The sequence below is a fragment of the Bufo bufo genome, chromosome 6, assembly GCF_905171765.1.
Source record: "Bufo bufo chromosome 6, aBufBuf1.1, whole genome shotgun sequence".
In the NCBI taxonomy this organism is placed as follows: Eukaryota; Metazoa; Chordata; class Amphibia; order Anura; family Bufonidae; genus Bufo; species Bufo bufo.
The window spans coordinates 35733901-35755285 of record NC_053394.1 but is presented as its reverse complement, the minus strand read 5'-3'; the positions used below and the strand labels follow the sequence as shown (position 1 = coordinate 35755285).

Below are 21385 nucleotides of genomic sequence, written 5' to 3'. Positions count from 1 at the left end.
GATGGAAGACTTACACAGGTTCTCCCACCCAGTTGCAAAAGAGGTAGGGATAACCTGGTCTGGGCTACCTCTCTCATCGGGTCTATAGCTACAATCCAGTTTCCCTATGTCGATGAATCTGTGTCTGGAGTAAGGGTACTTTGGATTAGGCCTATTGCACACGACCGTATGACTTTTTCAGTGTTTTGCGGTCCGTTTTTTACGGATCCGTTGTTCCGTTTTTTGTTTCCATTGTGTTTCCATTTTTGTTCCGTTTTTCCGTTCCGTTTTTCAGTATGGCATATACAGTATACAGTAATTACATAGATAAAATTGGGCTGGGCATAACATTTTCAATAGATGGTTCAGCAAAAAACGGAACAGAAACGGAAGACATACGGATGCATTTCCGTATGTGTTCCGTTTTTTTTGCGGACCCATTGACTTGAATGGAGCCACGGAACGTGATTTGCAGGCAATAATAGGACATGTTCTATGTTAAAACGGAACAGAAAAAACGGAAATACGGAAACGGAATGCATACGGAGTACATTCCGTTTTTTTTGCGGAACCATTGAAATGAATGATTCTGTATACGGACCGTATACGGAACGCAAAAAACGGCCAGTAAACGGGAAAAAAAAACGGCCGTGTGCAGGAGGCCTTATGGACATTTGCCCTTATTGCTACTACACAAAGCCATCAATTCACTACTTTATTGCACTTGGAAGGGTTAACTTGCACTGTGATTTATGCCGTTATTTACACTTATACTGTTTTATATTGTTGAACTGCATTTTATATGTTTATTGTAATATATCCTTTTCATTTGCACTTTTATTGCATTGTATTTACATTGCACCGTGGAAAGGGTTAACGCACAGACTTTAGGAGTTTCTATTTATGTACTGACAAATTAAAAATCTTCCACATTAAGGGACTACGCAAAGTTTTGGAGGGAAAAACCAGACACACTAACATTTTGACTGTGTAGTGGAACTCTATTGTTTACATCTGAAGACTTGTTTATGTCTGGAAAAAAAAACGTCTTAGTCATTCCCATAGACTTGTATTGAAACACTATACAAGTCTTTGACAGACTGAAATTGCAGCAAAAACAAACAACTGGCGTACATGCATTACACCACCGTTTGGGGATTGTGAGAAGGGGTGTGACTTAGCACAAGAGCCGTGGCTTCATGGGAAAGGGGAGTGTGCCAAAAATTTGTCTAACTTTTTTGTGTTACACTAAGTCAACAAATAGGTGCTGTAATGTTAGACTAGACAGCATCATCCACTGTGATAAATCTGGTGTCCTACATCCCCCGGTGGCCACTGTGGGACCATACCGCCTCACACAACACCCTGCCACTGGCCTGTTTAAGGACCTGGTCTGTTGGGTGCCAAAAGCAGTTGGAGGAGACATTGCCCCAATGCATGTATGGTGACAGCACTGGGATCTAGACAGCTGTCCCCGGTTCTCCTCCAGTTGAGTACCCCTGCAATACACCTCTATAGAGACCGTGCTTCGATATATAGTAAGCTGTGAAAACCTAATGTGTAATGAGCATGTTCCCAGGGATAAATAATCATGAGCATATTAACGCCAGAGAATGAGAATGAGCACCAGGAAATGGTGCTGAATTAACATTAATGACTCACATAGTATTCCTCCTAGCCAGCTGTTTCTCCTGCACTTGCTGCAATAAAAAGAACAATCAGACAACAGCTACTCATTAGTCACTAATGTGATCCAGGTTCCAGAGCTCCAACCACTATTAATAGCTTTACGACAAACATTGTTCCCGCAGCCAGCTCCAGCGATGAACTGCATCAGACAAGCCCGTAATATCCCCCAGTGTATGGTGCATCACTCCTTAACGAGACCGTCTATAGAACCGACGAAAAGAGCAAAACATAAAATACATCAAATTATGCTGTAGAAGTATGACCCCTATAGGGTGAGGAGTTCAGTGTGTGCAAAGACCCGTATGGCTGTGCACAGACTAGACTATAAGGCTTATTGCACACGACAGTATATTTTCACGGTCCGCAAAACGGGGTCCCGTTTTTCCGTGATCCGTGACCGTTTTTTCGTCCGTGGGTCTTCCTTGATTTTTGGAGGATCCTCGGACATGAAAAAAAAGTCGTTTTGGTGTCCGCCTGGCCGTGCGGAGCCAAACGGATCCGTCCTGAATTACAATGCGAGTCAATGGGGACGGATCCGTTTGACGTTGACACAATATGGTGCCATTTCAAACGGATCCGTCCCCATTGACTTTCAATGTAAAGTCTGGAGTCCCTTTTATACCATCGGATCAGAGTTTTCTCCAATCCGATGGTATATTTTAACTTGAAGCGTCCCCATCACCATGGGAACGCCTCTATGTTAGAATATACTGTCGGATATGAGTTAGATCGTGAAACCTCATTTCCGACAGTATATTCTAACACAGAGGCGTTCCCATGGTGATGGGGACGCTTCTAGTTAGAATATACTACAAACTGTGTACATGACTGCCCCCTGCTGCCTAGCAGTATCCGATCTCTTACAGGGGGCCGTGATCAGCACAATTAACCCCTCAGGTGCCGCACCTGAAGGGGTTAATTGTACTATCATATCCCCCTGTAAGAGATCAGGGCTGCCAGGCAGCAGGGGGCAGACCCCCCCCCCTCCCCAGTTTGAATATCATTGGTGGCCAGTGCGGCCCCCCCCCCTTCCTCCCTCTATTGTAATAATTCGTTGGTGGCACAGTGTGCGCCCCCCCCCCTTCCTCCCTCTATTGTAATAAATCGTTGGTGGCACAGTGTGCGCCCCCCCCCTTCCTCCCTCTATTGTAATAAATCGTTGGTGGCACAGTGTGCGCCCCCCATCGGCCCCCCCTCCCTCTATAGCATTAACAACATTGGTGGCCAGTGTGCAGCCTCCCATCCCCCCCCCCCCCCCCCCCGATCATTGGTGGCAGCGGGTTACTAGCAATAGTACAATAGTAAAAGATTCATACTTACCTGGGAGCTGCGATTTTCGTGTCCGGCCAGGAGCTCCTCCTACTGGTAAGTGACAGTTCATTTAGCAATGCGCCGCACAGACCCTGTCACTTACCAGTAGGTGGAGCTCCCGGCCGGACACGAACATCGCAGCAGCAGCCAGCAGCAGGTAAGTATGAATCTTCTACTATTGTACTATTGCTAAGTAACCATGGCAACCAGGACTGTAGTAGCGTCCTGGTTGCCATGGTTACCGATCGGAGCCCCAGCGATTAAACTGGGACTCCGATCGGAACTCCGCTGCCACCAATGATGGGGGGGGGGGGGGGGGAATGGGAGGCCGCACACTGGCTAACAATGTTGTTAATGCTATAGAGGGAGGGGGGGCCGATGGAGGGCGCACACTGTGCCACCAACGAATTATTACAATAGAGGGAGGGAGGGGGGGGGGGCGCACACTGTGCCACCAACGAATAATTACAATAGAGGGAGGGGGGGGGCCGCACTGGCCACCAACCTATTATTACAATAGAGGGGGGGGGGTCGCACTGGCCACCAATGATATTCAAACTGGGGAGGGGGGGAGGGTCTGCCCCCTGCTGCCTGGCAGCCCTGATCTCTTACAGGGGGATATGATAGTACAATTAACCCATTCAGGTGCCGCACCTGAAGGGGTTAATTGTGCTGATCACGGCCCCCTGTAAGAGATCGGGTGCTGCCAGGCAGCAGGGGGCAGTCTTGTACACAGTTTGTAGTGTATTCTAACTAGAAGCGTCCCCATCACCATGGGAACGCTTCTGTGTTAGAATATACTGTCGGTTCTGAGTTTTCACGAAGTGAAAACTCAGCTATGAAAAAGCTTTTATGCAGACGGATCTTCGGATCCGTCTGTATAAAAAATAACCTACGGCCACGGATCACGGACACGGATGCCAATCTTGTGTGCATCCGTGTTCTTTCACGGACCCATTGACTTGAATGGGTCCGTGAACCGTTGGCCGTGAAAAAAATAGGACAGGTCATATTTTTTTCACGGCCAGGAAACACGGATCTCGGATGCGGCTGCAAAACGGTGCATTTTCCGTTTTTTCCACGGACCCATTGAAAGTCATGGGGTCCGCGAAAAAAAAAGGAAAACGGCACAACGGCCACGGGTGCACACAACGGTCGTGTGAAAGAGGCCTAACTCTGCGGTACAGACTCATTGTGCATTCCATATGGTACCTCCGAGCGACATTCTATCTTCCCCTCGGGGCACTACGTCTAGAAGGAAATACTTCCATTGTACAGAATGTGATGGTGCACTCTCACATAATCGGTGGTGCACAAACGTACACTATGGGCCCATAGAATTTGTATTTTTGTATATCGCTTAGAAAGAAAAGAGCCATCCGGATCAGTGACATTGCCAGTAGTGTTGAGCAAATCAAAGTTTACAAATCAAAGTCGATTCGCCGCAAAGTCGAATTTCCTCGTGCTTTGTGGTAGCGAATAAATTTTCCCCTGAATGGCGGCAAAAAAAATATAAAAAAATCATAAATAGCTCCTCCGTTTGAGCACAAAGAGCCGGCCGGCGCTATCTTGATTGAAGATCTTGCACAAAATCCCGTGCACTGTGAAGTATGACGTCACCACACCAGCCGGCGGGATGACGTCATCACGGGACGCGCAAGATTTTGCACTAGATCTTCAATCAAGATGGCGGCAGCCAGCTCTTCGCGATCAAATAGTGGAGGTAAGTATGATTTTTTTTGTTTTACATTTACTTTTTTTTTTTGACACTGTTATATTGCTATCAGATGCCGCGATCAGCTATGAACTGAGGGGTACAATGATGGGGGGGGGGGGGGGGGGGGCGGCGCAATCACCGCTCCCTGTCATTGCTCCCGCTACTTACAAAGAAATGCACTTCGTGATGAAGTAATTAATCACAAAGCAAATTTTGGGGTAAAATTCGGAGAAGCAGCCAAGTCAAATTTTGCAATACTTCGCTCATCTCTAATTGCCAGCACGTTCTTCTTAATGAGGATTTCAGTGGAGCCAAAAGATTGTAAATATATACGTATATAATGTCATGTGGTCCTGAGTTATGTACTGAGTAGTATGCATATTGTCTGTTTGCATATTTTCAGCAATAAAATCCAGACATGTCCGCTCAGGCAGATGCCTCAGCATGGCCGCACCTGCCACAGGATCATACTTACTTGAGCCCCTTTGTTCCCCTTGTGCCACTGCAGCTCAAAGGTCTCATTGCCTCAACATCCTGTTTGATGTGGGTCACCAGCGATATGCCGCATGGGAGACATGTCACCGCTGTAGCCAGTCATTGGCTGCAGCGACCACGTGACCCAAGTCAAACTAGATGTTATCATGGGGAGAACTGACAGCTGCGGTGGCCTGGGTGGAGCAAAGAAGCCAGAACCCAGTAAGTATCATTCCCTCCACAAGGCCAGCCACGCTGGGAGGGGGGGGGGGGGGGGGGGGGGGGAGTCTGCCCAAGATGCCCCAGGGGTGAACAACCTCTTTAAGGACTCCAATTTCTCATGACACTAGTTCAACCCAATATTGTGGCATGCTAGCAAAGGCCTTGTCAAGCTGCAATTCACAACACAACCAATGGGTGGCAGCACGTAGACACAGAAAGGATAGACATCACAGAGTATCATAAAATCTTGTTTTTTTTAAAAGCTGACAGTCTGTGATATCTTTTGTCCAGCCAAGAGGAAAGGTAAGGTAGCATATCTGGAGCACTGCATCTCTAATTACGTGATATAGAATATCTTCATGAGAAACTATACTACATTACAAAAAGAACCGGAGTATAATAACGAAAAGAAAAATAGTAATTAAGTGTATTTACAAAGGTATTTAACGTTTTATGTCGATTATTTATAAACTGTAAAGATTGTTCGTAGGTGGACGTAAAGGTTTTACAGCGGGTGCACTGATGAGGGGCTATAATGTATAGTTATATGTTTAGCATTTGTCATTCAGTTTATTCTGCTTTTCCCATATTGATGACCTATACTCGAGATAGGTCATCAACATCAGATGGCCGAGGTTCTGACTCCTGGCACCCCCGCTGATAGCTGCTGCACTCTGATGAGCGCTGTGTTGTCTTCATGGTCTACCTGCATGCTGTCGACATTGCAGTCAGTGGTGAATTGTGAACTGCTCCGTTCCATTCAAGTGCAGGTAAACTATAAAGAGAAGGCAGTGCTCACCAAAGTGCAGCAGTTTCTTGCCCGGGAGTCGGATCCCCACCAATGTCTTGAAGATAGGTCATCCATATAGGAAAAGCGGACAACCCCTTTAAGCTCTTTATCCCATCGTGATATTCATTGAGAGCCTGCCTTATGTGTTTCAGGATTATTGGTTGTCCCTTCTCTTTAAGAGACTTGTGGGTCCAAAAGTATTAGCAGTGCATGTGGCTGGTATACAGAGAAAACCTCGCCCAGGAAAAGTCATACGTGACAAACTGCGCATCTACGCTCACTGCACCAGCCATCATAAGTAAGTTACTGGACATCGCAGTTGATGATATTACTAAAGTCATAGTTTTTTGTTACGCAGAAATAAATCAATATCTAATATATAAAAGCTATGTAATTACTGTAGTTTGCTGTTTTCTAACCCTAACTCTGCTAACAATAAACCTTAAAGGGTTTCTGTCACCAGAATTAACCCTATTAAACTAGCGGACATTAGCGATGTGCTAATGTCAGCTGAACCTAACTAGCCTATTCCTACTTTTATCTATGCCCCCGTTACTCCAGAATATAATATGCTAATTAGCCTCTAGGTGCAGGGGGGGCGTTGCCACTGCTCCTAGATGCTCCGTTCTCCCACTTCTGGCCACGCCCTGCTACACTAGATTGACAGGGCCAGGCAGCGTTCGTCTCCTACTGCCGACCCTGTCTGCCGTATAAATCTCGCACCTGCACCTTCCCGTTCAGTATTCGGCGCAGGCGCAGTGAGTGAAGGGTGCTCGCCGGCTGCCGGCTTCCTCACTGCGCCTGCGCCGAATACTGAACGGGAAGGTGCAGGTGCGAGATTTATACGGCAGACAGGGTCGGCAGTAGGAGACCAACGCTGCCTGGCCCTGTCAATCTAGTGTAGCAGGGCGTGGCCAGAGGTGGGAGAACGGAGCATCTAGGAGCAGAGGCCTGCGTCGAATACTGAACGGCGCGAGATTTCCCAAGCGCACAGGGTCGGCAGTTGGAGATGAAGGCTGCCTGGCCCTGTCAATCTAGTGTAGCAGGGCGTAGCCAGAGGTGGAAGAACGGAGCCTCTAGGAGCAGCACCTAAAGGCTAATTAGCATATTATAAAAGTTATATTTCTGGAGTAACGGGGGCATAGATAAAAGTAGGAATAGGCTAGTTAGGTTCAGCTGACATTATCACATCGCTAATGTCAGCTAGTTTAATAGGGTTAATTCTGGTGACAGAAACCCTTTAAAGTCTTTGGGGGCAATTGTTTTTATTATTTAATTGTACTCATTTTGAACTAAAATCATTTTTTCAATTGGTCTTTATTAAAAATGTTGAGCCCCTTTCTCTGTACATTCTTGAGATTCTCTAGTAGCAGGCTCTGTGTTTTTACTGTGTTCCTTAACTCTGATCGCTGACATTATAAACACTCATTATAGCTCAATTCTTATCATACTGATAAGAATGTGGCTTAAATAAGTGTTTCGGAGCTATTAGTAATTTAAGGGTAAGGGTTATTAGATGACCGACGCAAAGTACGATTTTGACAGCTAGGCAGAATTTAACCCTTTAAGTCAAAGTTGCTGGATATTTTTTCATAAATAACTACATTGAAAAATTTATTTTAAGCCCATAATGAGTAAAATGCAATCATAAAAAAGGTGTACATAGCCGTTATTTTTTTCCTCCCTGGCTTCTAACAACTATAACATTTTTACGTTTGCATTTGCACAGCCTTATAAGAGCTTTTTTTTTGCAGGGCAAGTTGTATTTTTCATGGCACCATTTAATTCACAGTGCCTTGTGTTGAAAAATGGGGAAAACATTATATGCCATTGCTAAAAATGACATGAAGGCTTATCCTGCGGGTCCTTTCGTCATATTCTGATGCCCATAACTATGTTTTTGTCTACAGAACTGTGAGGGTTTGTTTTTTAGGGGGGTGAGCTCTAATTTTTATTGTGGTACATATGGCCTTTTTGATCACTTGTTGCTTTTTTGGGGAGTTTTTTTTTTTTCTCTATTACAGCATTCACCTCACAGCAAAAACATTTCTATATCTTAATAGTTTAGGCATTTTCGGATGTAGTAATACCAATGATGTTTATTTTTTAATTGTTTATTTATTTTTATATATAAAATTAGGATTAGTGGCTCATTTGAATTTTTATTAATTGATTAAAAAAAGTTAACAATTTTTTTAGGTTTTTCACTGTAATTTTTAGGCCCCTTGGGGGATGTGAATATGTCATCCTCTGATCATTTGTACCATAGTCTGTGGGATTTTTACAGGCTGCCTGTCACACCGTGCCATGAGCTCGGCTTTGCAGGCAGCTCACTATGACAAGCCTGGGAGCCTTAACAAGGCTGTCATAGCAACCTAATAGAGTCCCGCAGTTTTAGCCACAGGGGCTTCAATCGGAGGGCAGAGGGAGCCCCTCTCTTTATTTAACTGCTCACATGCCGCGATCACTATTGACCTCCGCATTTGAGGAGTTAAATGACCGGATTTGGAGTTATCTGTGGTCTCAGTCATTGTTGCCAGGTGCTGGCTGTATGGAGTGGGATCAGCTGATTACTCTGCTCCATACATCTCTCGCGCCCCTCTGATGTATTATTATGTCAGGGGTCACGAAGGGTTAATATCCTATTCAATCCAATATTGTAATCAAAATAATTAAATATATAAACATTTTTTCTATATGTGTCCAGAAGATCAGACATTTTGCCTTCCTCCTTACAAATGGCTACCCAAGGAGCTCTGCCTGCAATAGGAGTCAGAGTTCCTATGGTAAGATGGTAAGCCATGCCCCTGGCTTACCATCTTACCATTTCTGCAGGTTCCTGCAACAAATGGTATGGGCAAGTGTATATCCTGCTTCCATCATTCATTCCTAGATTTAGCATTCCTTCAAGATTCCTTTAAATGAAACATTCTCTCATTTGTTTTCCACTTATATGTTGTATCATAACATAAGTGTTTTTCAGTTTATTTTTTTTTTTATCCCAGCCATAATTATGTGCGAGGATCAATCACCTTGTACATCATCAACCTACATCGGTCAAGAAAAAAAATCAAGCTGGCCGGAACATTGAGGGATAAGATTGTCCATCAGTATCTTCTACAACCTTATGGAACAGAGGGAATCCAGTCAAAGTAAGTAGAATGACAATGAGAGGTCATAGCCAAAACCAATCTGCCCCCCAACCTTCAAGTGGTGTGCCTGAGGCAGGTACCTGATTTACAGCATCTCCCCTTATCTTTCCATGATGTGGACATCTTGTGTCTCTGGAGATAACGGTCTACCTCCTTACTTTTCTGTGGTCGGATTGAAGTTCTTCCATGTTCACCTCTGCTAGTCAACCATATGGAACTTCTCCATTCTTTAAAGGGATTTTTTGACCAATATTTCAATGTTATAAATGCTCAAAGTAGCATAAAAATGTAAAAGCGGTTGTATTAACCAATTTTCCCCAGTTCTCCGCCTATCTCTGCTTCCACAGAAGGCGGTTCACCGCCGTGGATGGTGATTGGCTGTGTAGGTATTTCCTGTTTGTTGTGTGGAATCAGTGGGGACCTGGGAGGCATTGAAATGGGAGTGCCGAAGGTTCGGTGGAGTTATGACTATTTTAGTTTTTTTCTTTTCGCCATTCTGACTCATTTAAAGGGTTTGTGCAAGAATGAGGAAGTGGGGAGTCTTGGTAACCCCTCCTCCCAACACAAACTGTACCAGACCTGTAAAGGGAAGATTACGTACCCGTTTCCCGACACCTCCTCTCCGCTCCTTCTCCTCCAGATCTGCGATGCTCCGCTGGACTACCTCAATGTCAGCATCCGGTTAGACATTGATGCAGCCAATCATTGGCTGCGGTGGTGAGCGGCTCCCCTTACATCATGACAAATGGTCACATGACGCAAGGGAATCTGGCCTCCACCACGGCCAGTCATTGGCTGCATACAATTCAAACCGGATGTTTACAGTGAGGAAGCCCAGCAATGCCAAACCGGATGTTGACATAGAGGGAGCCCAGCGGAGCATCACAGGCCGGGAGGAGAAGGGGCGGGAAGCCAGCACCGGGAAGTAGGTACTGTAAGTAACCTTCCCTTTACAGGTCCGGTAACCTGCGGGACGGGAAGTTATGAAAGAATGGGCTGGTTTGGCAAACCCTACCATTCGTCTGGAACTTCTTTCTGGCGCTGGCTCCCCGCTCCTTCTCCTGCAGGCCTATGATGCTCCGCTGGGCTCCCTCTATGTCAACATCCGGTTTGGCATTTCTGCAGCCAAACACTGGCCACAGCGGAGACCAGATCCTCTTGTGTCAAGAGTAAGGGGATACGCTCACCACAGCAGCCAGTGATTGGCTGTGTTGATGTCCAACTGGATGTTGACATTGAGGGAACCCAAAAGAGCATCGCAGGCCTAGAGGAGAAGCAGCGGGAGGGAGGTGTCGGGAAGCGGGTAAGTAATCTTTCCCTTTACAGGTCCGGACGAATGAGGAGGTTTGCCATATACCTCCCCCCCCCCCATTCTTGCACAATACCTTTATGGTCTCAGCCATTGTTCTTTTCCTCAGCATACCTCTAGGAATTTGGTGGATAATAGATGCTATGACTTACGGCTGTCATGGTGAATAAGAATAGCAAGAGTAACATTAATCTAGGTTAAAGGTGACGGCAGGTGTGAACAATTTGGTTTATCCAGTGAGATAAGTTCCAATGTGTGTGTTGCCATGACAGATCTCGTGAGCCTTCTCACACTTGACTTGTACGTTACCTATGAATAAACCTGGTGGAGATGAAAAATGCAGACCTCCCAGATCCGAGACTGTGTACTTAAGAGCTTCCTTGGATTTATGGTGCCAGTAAACTGGCTGCTTAGTTAAATGTAAACAAGGCACCGCAATCTCAGGTCTGTTTTCCAGCCATTCATAGCAGGAGCCCAGAAATGCTGTAATACTGTCTCAGGATAGACTCACGTCATGAAGGCAATTTCACATGGAGCCACGCATTTCACAACATTCTAAAACAATATGAAACAGTCCACACTGCAGTGTTATTAGTTATATTTATTATGTTACATTTAGGGTAGGTTCACACGGAGGATTAGGGGCACGGGTCTCAGTGCCGAAAACCAGGCTGAATCTGTGCTGAGATCACAGAGCCGCAGTGAGGCGTAGCTCCAATCAATGGAGCTAAGCCTAGCCCCTTGAATGACGGAGGTTTTTTAGTTTTTGCGCTTTCATTTTTCTTACGCCATTCGCCGTATAGGATAAATATACGCATTTTCAGAGGCGGCAATGCCCATGATGTTTATTTTTTATTGTTTATGTAGTTATTTATTTTATTCTAGAGTGATTAAAATTTTAACATTTTTTATTTTTTTATATAAATTTTTTTTTTTTTACTTTTAAAACTTTTTTAGTCCCTCTATGAAGCTACAATACGCACTAATTAGATTTCTTGTAGCTTATACTGTAGTTCCATAGAACTACAGTATAAGCTCCATTTGCAGTTATCCTATGTTGACCTGCCACCTGCAGGCCTCCATAGGAACTGCAGCTATGATATGCTGGGTCTCTTCAGAGAGAGAGTCAGCGCATTAGAACGAAGGATCAGCTTTCCGAGTTGCAATATGGGAGAGCTGATCCTAACCTGGAGGCACGCCATTTTTACCATTTAGGTGACGTGGTCACGCTTGACCACGGCATCTAAAGGGTTAAATGCCTGCAATCTCCATTATTGCCGGTCGCAGACATTAGCTGCGGGCCTCTGCTGTTTGAAAAACAGGGCCTGGCAGAGAAGACGTCCTCACTCCTGGCTCTAAAGTCTCCCAAATACTCATTCGCTTTACTGTTCGGTGCCACCACAGTACAGAATCCATCTGCCGGTCAGCTTCGGTACTATGCCGCACCTGCGCCAAACAGTGAAGCGTGCATCTGGCATGTAAGATGGTTTCATAGCGAGCTACACAGTGGCAGATTCCCTTTAAATGTTTGATAGGTACAAGTCCCATCTCTGTGACCCAAACCTATCTCAAGAATGGGACCCCATTGCTCACCGTCTGGAGTGTAGAGGAGACGGTGCATGCCTGTCTCACTTCATTCATTGCTATGGCACTGCTAAGTGTGTTTGGCTGTCAATGGAGAGATGTGTGGTCTTCTCTTCAGTCCTGGGGGCCCTTTTCTTGAGATGGGAGCAGGTCCCAGTGGTGGGACCCACAGTTATCAGACATTTATGGCATTTTCTGTGGATAGGCCATACATACATAATTGTATACTTGGGTAAAACTGGCATAAAGGACATGTACTAATAATTTGACAAACACAATGTTGTTACCAAAGCAACGTATTAGATTATAATTGTTATTTTGCAAATTAATTTATACAACATGGGCAGCCTTACTTATTACATAGGTGCTTTATTGCATTTTGTGTTGGTAGTTTGGTTACTTATAGAATATTTTTATCATTTACATATATAATGCATTTACATAATAGATTGAGCAGAATTGTCAATACATTACATTACTATCCTAAAATCACCAGGCATGCTTTGCCGCCTCACAGTCTACAAGTACCATTTTCTTCTGATTTACATTCTGAGAAGTGTTGTCTTTAAATCAGCGACTTCGCAGGAATCTGATATAAGGAAGACGAATTGCACCCTACATTATAGTTGCGCTAAGTTGTTAGGGATGTGTCTGGGTTTGTTTCACGTTTCTAACAGCAATCAGCAGAATTGTGAATACAGCTCTGGAATATAATATAGGTGTGAAGTAATGTAATGTACTGTATGTACAAAGTTACTCCACCATCAGTATAGTGAGTGCAGCTCTGGAGTATAATACAGGATGTAACTCAGGATCAGTACAGAATAAGTAATGTATGTACACAGTGACTGCACCAGCAGAATAGTGAGTGCAGCTCTGGAGTATAATACAGGATATGACTGTGGATCGGTACAGGATAAGTAATGTAATAATGTACACAGTGACTGCACCAGCAGAATAGTGAGTGCAGCTCTGGAGTATAATACAGGATGTAACTCAGGATCAGTACAGGATAAGTAATATAATGTATGTACACAGTAACTGCACCATCAGAATAGTGAGTGCAGCTCTGGAGTATAATACAGGATGTAACTCAGGATCAGTACAGGATAAGTAATGTAATGCAATGTACACAGTGACTGCACCAGCAGAATAGTGAGTGCAGCTCTGGAGTATAATACAGGATGTAACTCAGGATCAGTACAGGATAATGTAATGCAATGTATGTACACAGTGACTCCACCAGCAGAATAGTGAGTGCAGCTCTGGAGTATAATACAGGATATGACTGTGGATCGGTACAGGATAAGTAATGTAATAATGTACACAGTGACTGCACCAGCAGAATAGTGAGTGCAGCTCTGGAGTATAATACAGGATGTAACTCAGGATCAGTACAGGATAAGTAATATAATATATGTACACAGTGACTGCACCAGCAGAATAGTGAGTGCAGCTCTGGAGTATAATACAGGATGTAACTCAGGATCAGTACAGGATAATGTAATGCAATGTATGTACACAGTGACTCCACCAGCAGAATAGTGAGTGCAGCTCTGGAGTATAATACAGGATATGACTGTGGATCGGTACAGGATAAGTAATGTAATAATGTACACAGTGACTGCACCAGCAGAATAGTGAGTGCAGCTCTGGAGTATAATACAGGATGTAACTCAGGATCAGTACAGGATAAGTAATGTAATGTATGTACACAGTGACTGCACCAGCAGAATAGTGAGTGCAGCTCTGGAGTATAATACAGGATGTAACTCAGGATCAGTACAGGATAAGTAATGTAATGCAATGTACACAGTGACTGCACCAGCAGAATAGTGAGTGCAGCTCTGGAGTATAATACAGGATGTAACTCAGGATCAGTACAGGATAATGTAATGCAATGTATGTACACAGTGACTCCACCAGCAGAATAGTGAGTGCAGCTCTGTAGTGGAATACAGGCTGTGACTCAGGATCAGTATGGTAATATAATTACTCAAATTTTTATGCAAATTAATTCAATATATACAAACTGTAATATAGTGTTTTAAGGTGGACACAATTGTTACAGGGGTTGGCCACTTTCTGGATTCTTCTGACCAATGAGTATGTAAGATGACTATATGGCACCTACTAATATATCCTTTGTTGATATTCTGTACCATTTTCTATATTTTATAAGGTATGCTCACTTCTTTGCCAAGTCTTATGTGCTGTCCACACAGAGGTCCTGACCATAAAATGCCGCTGATGGAAGAGAGATATCATTCATTCTGCTCCATTCAAATACACTGCTGCATCGGCCATCTGCACGTGTGCTGTGTGTATAAATGGAGGAGTCTGGTCACATGACCCTCCGTCAGCAGCCATTTTATGGACAGGATCTGTATGCGGACAGCACAGAAGATATGCCTAGCAAGGGGGCATGGCTTATGAGAACGGCACAGAGCATCAATAAAGGCCATATTAGCGTCATATGGTCATCTTACCTACATACTGGCGAACCGTAGCCAGAAAGTAGCCATTCCCTTTAAACTTTTTCTTACAGAACACAAGGTGCTTTGAAGAAATTGTGGAGAAGTCCAAGTCCCAGAATAGGTGAATCCTGACTCCTGGCAATGTCCACCCCGCTGTCCCCTCCTTCCCATGGTGGTGGCTCGGGATTTCCCATAGTCTGTCATTTCACCCTCATTTCCACTACGGTGGCTACTTAAAATGCAGACAGATAAGCAGATGTTTGTCAATTCTGGCAACACACACAACAAAATGTCACTATATGCCCCATAAAACAACAGCTTGGACTTTGATGAGGGTTGCCATTTCTTTCAGTCCCATTAAAGGCTGTGCATATTTGGCCGATTTCGGGTGGTTTCGCTACTTGCCGCATCTTTAATAAGCTACAAGAGCATTTTAAATACAGACAGTCATTAAATTGTGAAGAATTCTCTCGAAGCCACAGCTTTTACAACGCTAAATTCTACCCACGACCCTCTTAAAAAAGGGGAATAGAGAAGAAAGCAAGAAATATTATGTAGTGTTTAGTGTGTCAGCCCTGGCTTAGATTAATGTCCTGAGATTTAGTGCTTCATCCAGACCTCTGGATACAAACCCAAACATTTAACTCTTTTGTAAAGATTGGTAGAAAATTGAGATTCCAAGATTTCCAAACAAATGTTCTTAATCTTAAAGAGGTTTGGACATGTTTGGATTTTGTGTTAAACACTTTTGCCAGCTATGGTAATGTGATCTTTTTATTGTACAAAACAGTTATACACAGGAGAAGTCGGCAGAGACCGCGACCACGTGGAGGCAGCACAGACAACGCCGCCGGATCCAAAACCATTTGTGATTCCCTCAGACAGGACCATGACCTACAGCTTATCGTCCTACATAGAGAATTACAAATATTTCCACGTGTATGAAAATCAGGAAAACGTATTTTAAAGGGGTTGTCTTACTTCGAAAATAAGGCGCTTACTAATGTATTGTGATTGTCCATATTGCCTCCTTTGCTGGCTGGATTCATTTTTCCATCCATTATACACTTCCTGTTTCCAAGAGTTATGACCACCCTGCAATCCGGCAGTGGTGGTCATGCCATAATCTCTGGTGGCCGGGAGCGCAGGAGTGCGCATAGGCCAATGCTTTTTCCAATAGCTGCTGCTGAATTGTTCGGTGGTCATAACTCATGGAAATGGGAAGTGTATAATGTGATGGAAAAATGAATCCAGCCAGCAAAGGAGGCGATATGGAGAATCACAATACATTAACTTTGTCTACATGATAAATGCCATTGGCCGAAATGAGACAACCCCTTTAAATGAAATATGAACTATATAAAGGTCCCATTCACATTGTGTTTGTTTATGACTGGCGTGTACACCGACGCAGCTCCTAATGTGTCCTCAGGCCAAAAGAGTGTCCTTTTAACTTCTATCTTGCTGATATACATCAGTATACCGCACACAAAAAGGCATGAAATGACGCCGTAGACTACGCTATTTTATCCCGACGTAGTCTACTTTAAAAAAATGGCAACAGATAATGTGCCGAATCCATCGCAGGCACCTGTTAAACGTATACAGTACAGACCAAAAGTTTGGACACACCTTCTCATTCAAAGAGTTTTCTTTATTTTCATGACTATGAAGGCATCAAAACTATGAATTAACACATGTGGAATTATATACATAACAAACAAGTGTGAAACAACTGAAAATATGTCATATTCTAGGTTCTTCAAAGTAGCCACCTTTTGCTTTGATTACTGCTTTGCACACTCTTGGCATTCTCTTGATGAGCTTCAAGAGGTAGTCCCCTGAAATGGTTTTCACTTCACAGGTGTGCCCTGTCAGGTTTAATAAGTGGGATTTCTTGCCTTATAAATGGGGTTGGGACCATCAGTTGCGTTAAGGAGAAGTCAGGTTGATACACAGCTGATAGTCCTACTGAATAGACTGTTAGAATTTGTATTATGGCAAGAAAAAAGCAGCTAAGTAAAGAAAAACGAGTGGCCATCATTACTTTAAGAATTGAAGGTCAGTCAGTCACCCGAAAAATTGGGAAAACTTTGAAAGTAAGGGCTATTTGACCATGAAGGAGAGTGATGGGGTGCTGCGCCAGATGACCTGGCTTCCACAGTCACCGGACCTGAACCCAATCGAGATGGGTTGGGGTGAGCTGGACCGCAGAGTGAAGGCAAAAGGGCCAACAAGTGCTAAGCATCTCTGGGAACTCCTTCAAGACTGTTGGAAGACCATTTCAGGGGACTACCTCTTGAAGCTCATCAAGAGAATGCCAAGAGTGTGCAAAGCAGTAATCAAAGCAAAAGGTGGCTACTTTGAAGAACCTAGAATATGACATATTTTCAGTTGTTTCACACTTGTTTGTTATGTATATAATTCCACATGTGTTAATTCATAGTTTTGATGCCTTCATAGTCATGAAAATAAAGAAAACTCTTTGAATGAGAAGGTGTGTCCAAACTTTTGGTCTGTACTGTACATCATGGACTTTTCCGTTGTTTTTCATGATGTATACATTAAACAGATGTAATTTTGGCCTATGGGGACGGATGCCACTGTTAGGCATCTGTCAAAGCCTCCATATAATATACTGGTTGTTTTTTATGGTTAAACATAAAGGAAAAGCTACATATGAACAGACTTTACACTTGTATTTTAACTAATAAAAACACCAAAAAGGGAAATAAAATTCTGTCTGCCTGCATCTATCACTAGGGGGAGCTCTGGAGCTTCCTGTAGACTGTTAATACATTCAACCTGATAAGAAACGAGTTGAACACTTGCACCTACAGATTACAGTTGACCACCATGCGTCTCCATTTGGAGACCATTTACCTTCACTGTCTACATGATTGCAGGTTTTATACAGCAAATGAGTTTGAGGTGTTGCATACATAGTAACGTGCCAGTACTTTCTAGACCTGCAGTGACTGTGGACTGTAAAGTGTTTTTTTTTTTAACAAAAAAAAACAAACTAAAATATTGGGGCTCTTTTCACGCCCTGTCTTTTGTTTTGTTTTAGGTTCTTGCTAAAAAAAAAAATCTGTTTAGCTGATACATAGGCTTCTATAGAAAACAGTTGATGCCAAAAATTCATCCGTTTTACCTGTTTTGCGTTGCTGACGCTTTTTCTACTGGATGGGAAGGTGCAGATATCTGCGCTTTTCCAACCTGCAAAAAAAAATTTCAAAAAATTATGCAGCTCTTTCAGTTGCAGGCAAGGTGAAAGTAATGGGGATCACTGACTGCATAAAATAGCATTCATTTAAAATAAAAATGAAGAAACATTATTGTCCTCCCCTTGTCCAAAAACTCAACCAATCACAGATCACTTGCCTTGTTCCCAGGTAAAAATTGTAAAACCGGATTAGTGTTTTTTTTTTTAAAAAAAAGGACACAAATTGATGCGAACTTTGCATCCGTTTTTTGGACATTTCTTCCTCTGCCAGCCCTCCCTCTCTTTCTTGATTGACAGGGTCCCTGCATTATCACTTCACCTATCCCTATCAATCAAGGAGAGGGACGGGCTGCAGAGGAGGCAGGAGGAGCAAGGGTGCACCGAGTGTCCTAACTGCTCAGGATTAAAAGTACTTTTCTCCAGAATGAAGGAACAGGTCATTAAGTGAAAGGTATCATAGTAGCTTGAGCTAGCCCTACAAGGCTTTGTGCATGGTCTATCAGTGAGATCTGACATCAAGTAGTATTTTATCTTCGCTGTCCATGGCTGTTGAAAGAATGTGCCCAGTGTAAGATACTAAAAAAAAAAAAAAAATCCATGTACGGTCACGACCATCTCCAAAGTGAAATGGTTTACCGGAGACTGAGAAGTAGGATCACTGACAGCACTTGATAACACCAGGAGATTGGCCATATTAGATATATTAGGTTTTCTTTCAATTACAATAGCTCCCTCTAGTGGTAACACACTGCAACTGCAAATCACTTTATATTCATTCATATTTTCCAGGTGGTATAAAAAGTGGTAATAATATGTAATCATAAAAAATATCCTATATGATGGCTACTATGCCAGTAAACAGCCCTGTAACACGCAAGGAGTGATAGCTTTGTAATATTCGCATGCTACGTCTCTGCTGTGTCTGCTGATTATCTCTTTCTGGAGCCTGATCACAATGTAGCCTATGAGGCCCTGGAGCTTACCCCTTGCTAATGGACTATTGCTCCTGTAAGGAGCGGTGAGACCCTCCTCGGTTGAGTCAAGACAGTTTTTCTGCTAAGTTTATTATGACAGTGTGTTATATCTTTTATTGCCATGCATACATCAGGTACATGTGTGAGCGCTGTGTGGCTTTGGCGGTTTTCTCTCTGCCCTTTCCAATATGTTGCTTAGGAAGAAAATGAAGTCCTGCAGAGATTTGGGAGGTTCTGTGCAGTCTATGAACTTGCAGAATGCTTGAATAGCACTTGAGGCTAGACAGGAGGGAGGGTAGTAGACCACTGTATGTGAGTACAGTACAGTAGGACCACGGTCAGACGAACTTACAGCACCATCAGTCATCATGTTGTGATTTCGTGTTAGAGGAGCAGTGCTGGGTGTGAGAAATGCGGAACATGTTTCCCAGGCCCCCTGCACACGAACGTGTGCGCCCCATGGTCGTGCAGCGGCCTGCAAAATGCGGGCTGCAATGCACGAACACGGTCCGTAGGGCAGCCACAGCGGATCGCGGACCCATTCACTTGATCTGGCCGTTCCGCAAAAAGATAGGACATGTTCTATCTTTTTGCGGAACGGAAGTATGGGACGAAACCCCACGGAAGCACTCCGTAGTGTTCCATTCCGTGCTTCCGTTCTGCATCTCCGGATTTGCGGACCCATTCAAGTGAATGGGTCTGCATCCGTGATGCGGAATGCCCACGGAACGGCACCCATGTATTGCGGATCCGCAAATGCGGTCCGCAATACGGCAACGGGAAGCACGCGTTCGTGTGCAGGGGGCCTCAGACTGGGGACACCTGTGTGAAACTGGCCAGAAGCTAATGTTAAAAACACCATTTTGCAGTGTTTTTGAGTATTTATCTTGGCTTTTTTTGTGTGGCATAATGCTATTTTAAAGTCTGTAGTGCAGTATAAAACGCACTCGATACAAAGTATTTTTGGTGTTTGTGGGTCTCAGTATGGTGCTTTTTTTCTATAAGACATGAAAAACACCAACAAAAAATGCATATTACAACTGTAAGAAATTAAAAATCTCACCAAAAATTCTTGTAAAAAAAAACTACACAAAATTGTGTATAAAACTGGCCCAGAAACCCAAATGCCTGAAAAACAACCCAAGAGGTCCTTACGCTGCTATTGAGGAAGGATTGCACTGCTATGGAAATGTGCCATGTTATTGCCGGATGTACTACTACTCCCACTCTGCACTTTCGTAAAGAGAGACTTATTTATTGATAAACACCCAACACCAAGGGCTCCCCAACTACCACCAGGGAGGAGACCCAACTCCTGGGAGTTTTCCGAGGGAAGATCGAGCGTGTCCTTTTGTCATTGCATGGCCCTAGGGAGCGATAGTGTGGGGACTGCCACCTTGATCTGTGAGCACCACTACCACCCTGACTACCACTCTCATCCTCTACACACTCCCCAGCAGGTCGCTGGATAAGGAACACAGCGAAAATTGCTAATCTCCTGTCTATCTTTTACTTCTGGATCACCAGACAGGTTATAGACAAGGTTATCTGATGTATCACTGACTCATTCATGATTGTCTCTTCCTCAGGTCAGTCCAGCTGAACGGACAGCGTCTTGTTATGATTGATGACGGAACACTCCCGGATCTAAAGCTCCGCCCACTGCGACCTGGCCGCACCCTTGTCATCCCTCCACTAACCATTGGCTTCTATGTGGTAAAGAATGTAAACGCCGTGGCTTGCAGATATCGATAGTCATAGCTTCTGCCATAAGAAATAGAACAGAGCTGCAACCAAAGACATGTTGATTCACTAAAAGACAAAAAGCGTGAAATTGCAAGACTTCTTCCCCACCAAGCTCCAGGCCACCGAGTGACTGCAGGGCGGATAAGTGCCGCCTGCCAGTTGTAACCCTTGAATATACTGCTGGTGGGGTGGGAACACGAGCTGTAGTTTCTTCAAGCTCATAACCGGGTGGTGTCCCCCATGGGAACCAATGAAAATGTTTTGTTTTTATTTTGTAACCCAAATTTGCAGAATTGGATGTTGGACTTCTTTTGGTTCCTACAGGACACATCATATTTCTCACAATTCAAGTGGAAAAACAAACAAGCGTCTTCCATAGTCTCCATAGTCCGATCAAAATCACTGATTTTCTAATGTACAGAAAATTTTATAGAAGACAACGTTCACTGTTGTATATGTTAGGTTTACTGCGGCGTCATACTGTGTAGCACTGTGCTGCAGCATACAGTACATCACTAGGGTTGGGTTGGAAGGGTCAATCAAACGTAGAGGACAGTGGGTCGGAATAAGATCAACATGGAGCCCTCCACTGGTGGTGGTTCATGCCAACAAGAGAGTTTGATGCTTATTCAACCTCCTTTGTCGTGGCTCTTGTGGTCAGAGGTGGCACTTTACACGTTCCTACAACAAGGATTGGCCTAAACCTGAGCTGTACCGCTTCCTCCTTCTAGATTC

At 43.9% G+C, this 21385-nt stretch overlaps 1 protein-coding gene across 1 annotated transcript in view; it reads left to right on the top strand.

Moving 5' to 3' along the window:
• Positions 1-21065, top strand: part of HPSE2 (heparanase 2 (inactive)) — a 311923-nt gene extending 290858 nt beyond the window's left edge. The window contains exons 10-12 of the mRNA XM_040437147.1: positions 6335-6480; positions 9188-9334; positions 20494-21065. Coding sequence (XP_040293081.1) covers positions 6335-6480; positions 9188-9334; positions 20494-20659 — 459 coding nt within the window. The 3' untranslated portion in view covers positions 20660-21065. The remainder of the gene's footprint in view (positions 1-6334; positions 6481-9187; positions 9335-20493) is intronic.
• The last annotated feature ends 320 nt before the right edge of the window (positions 21066-21385 follow it).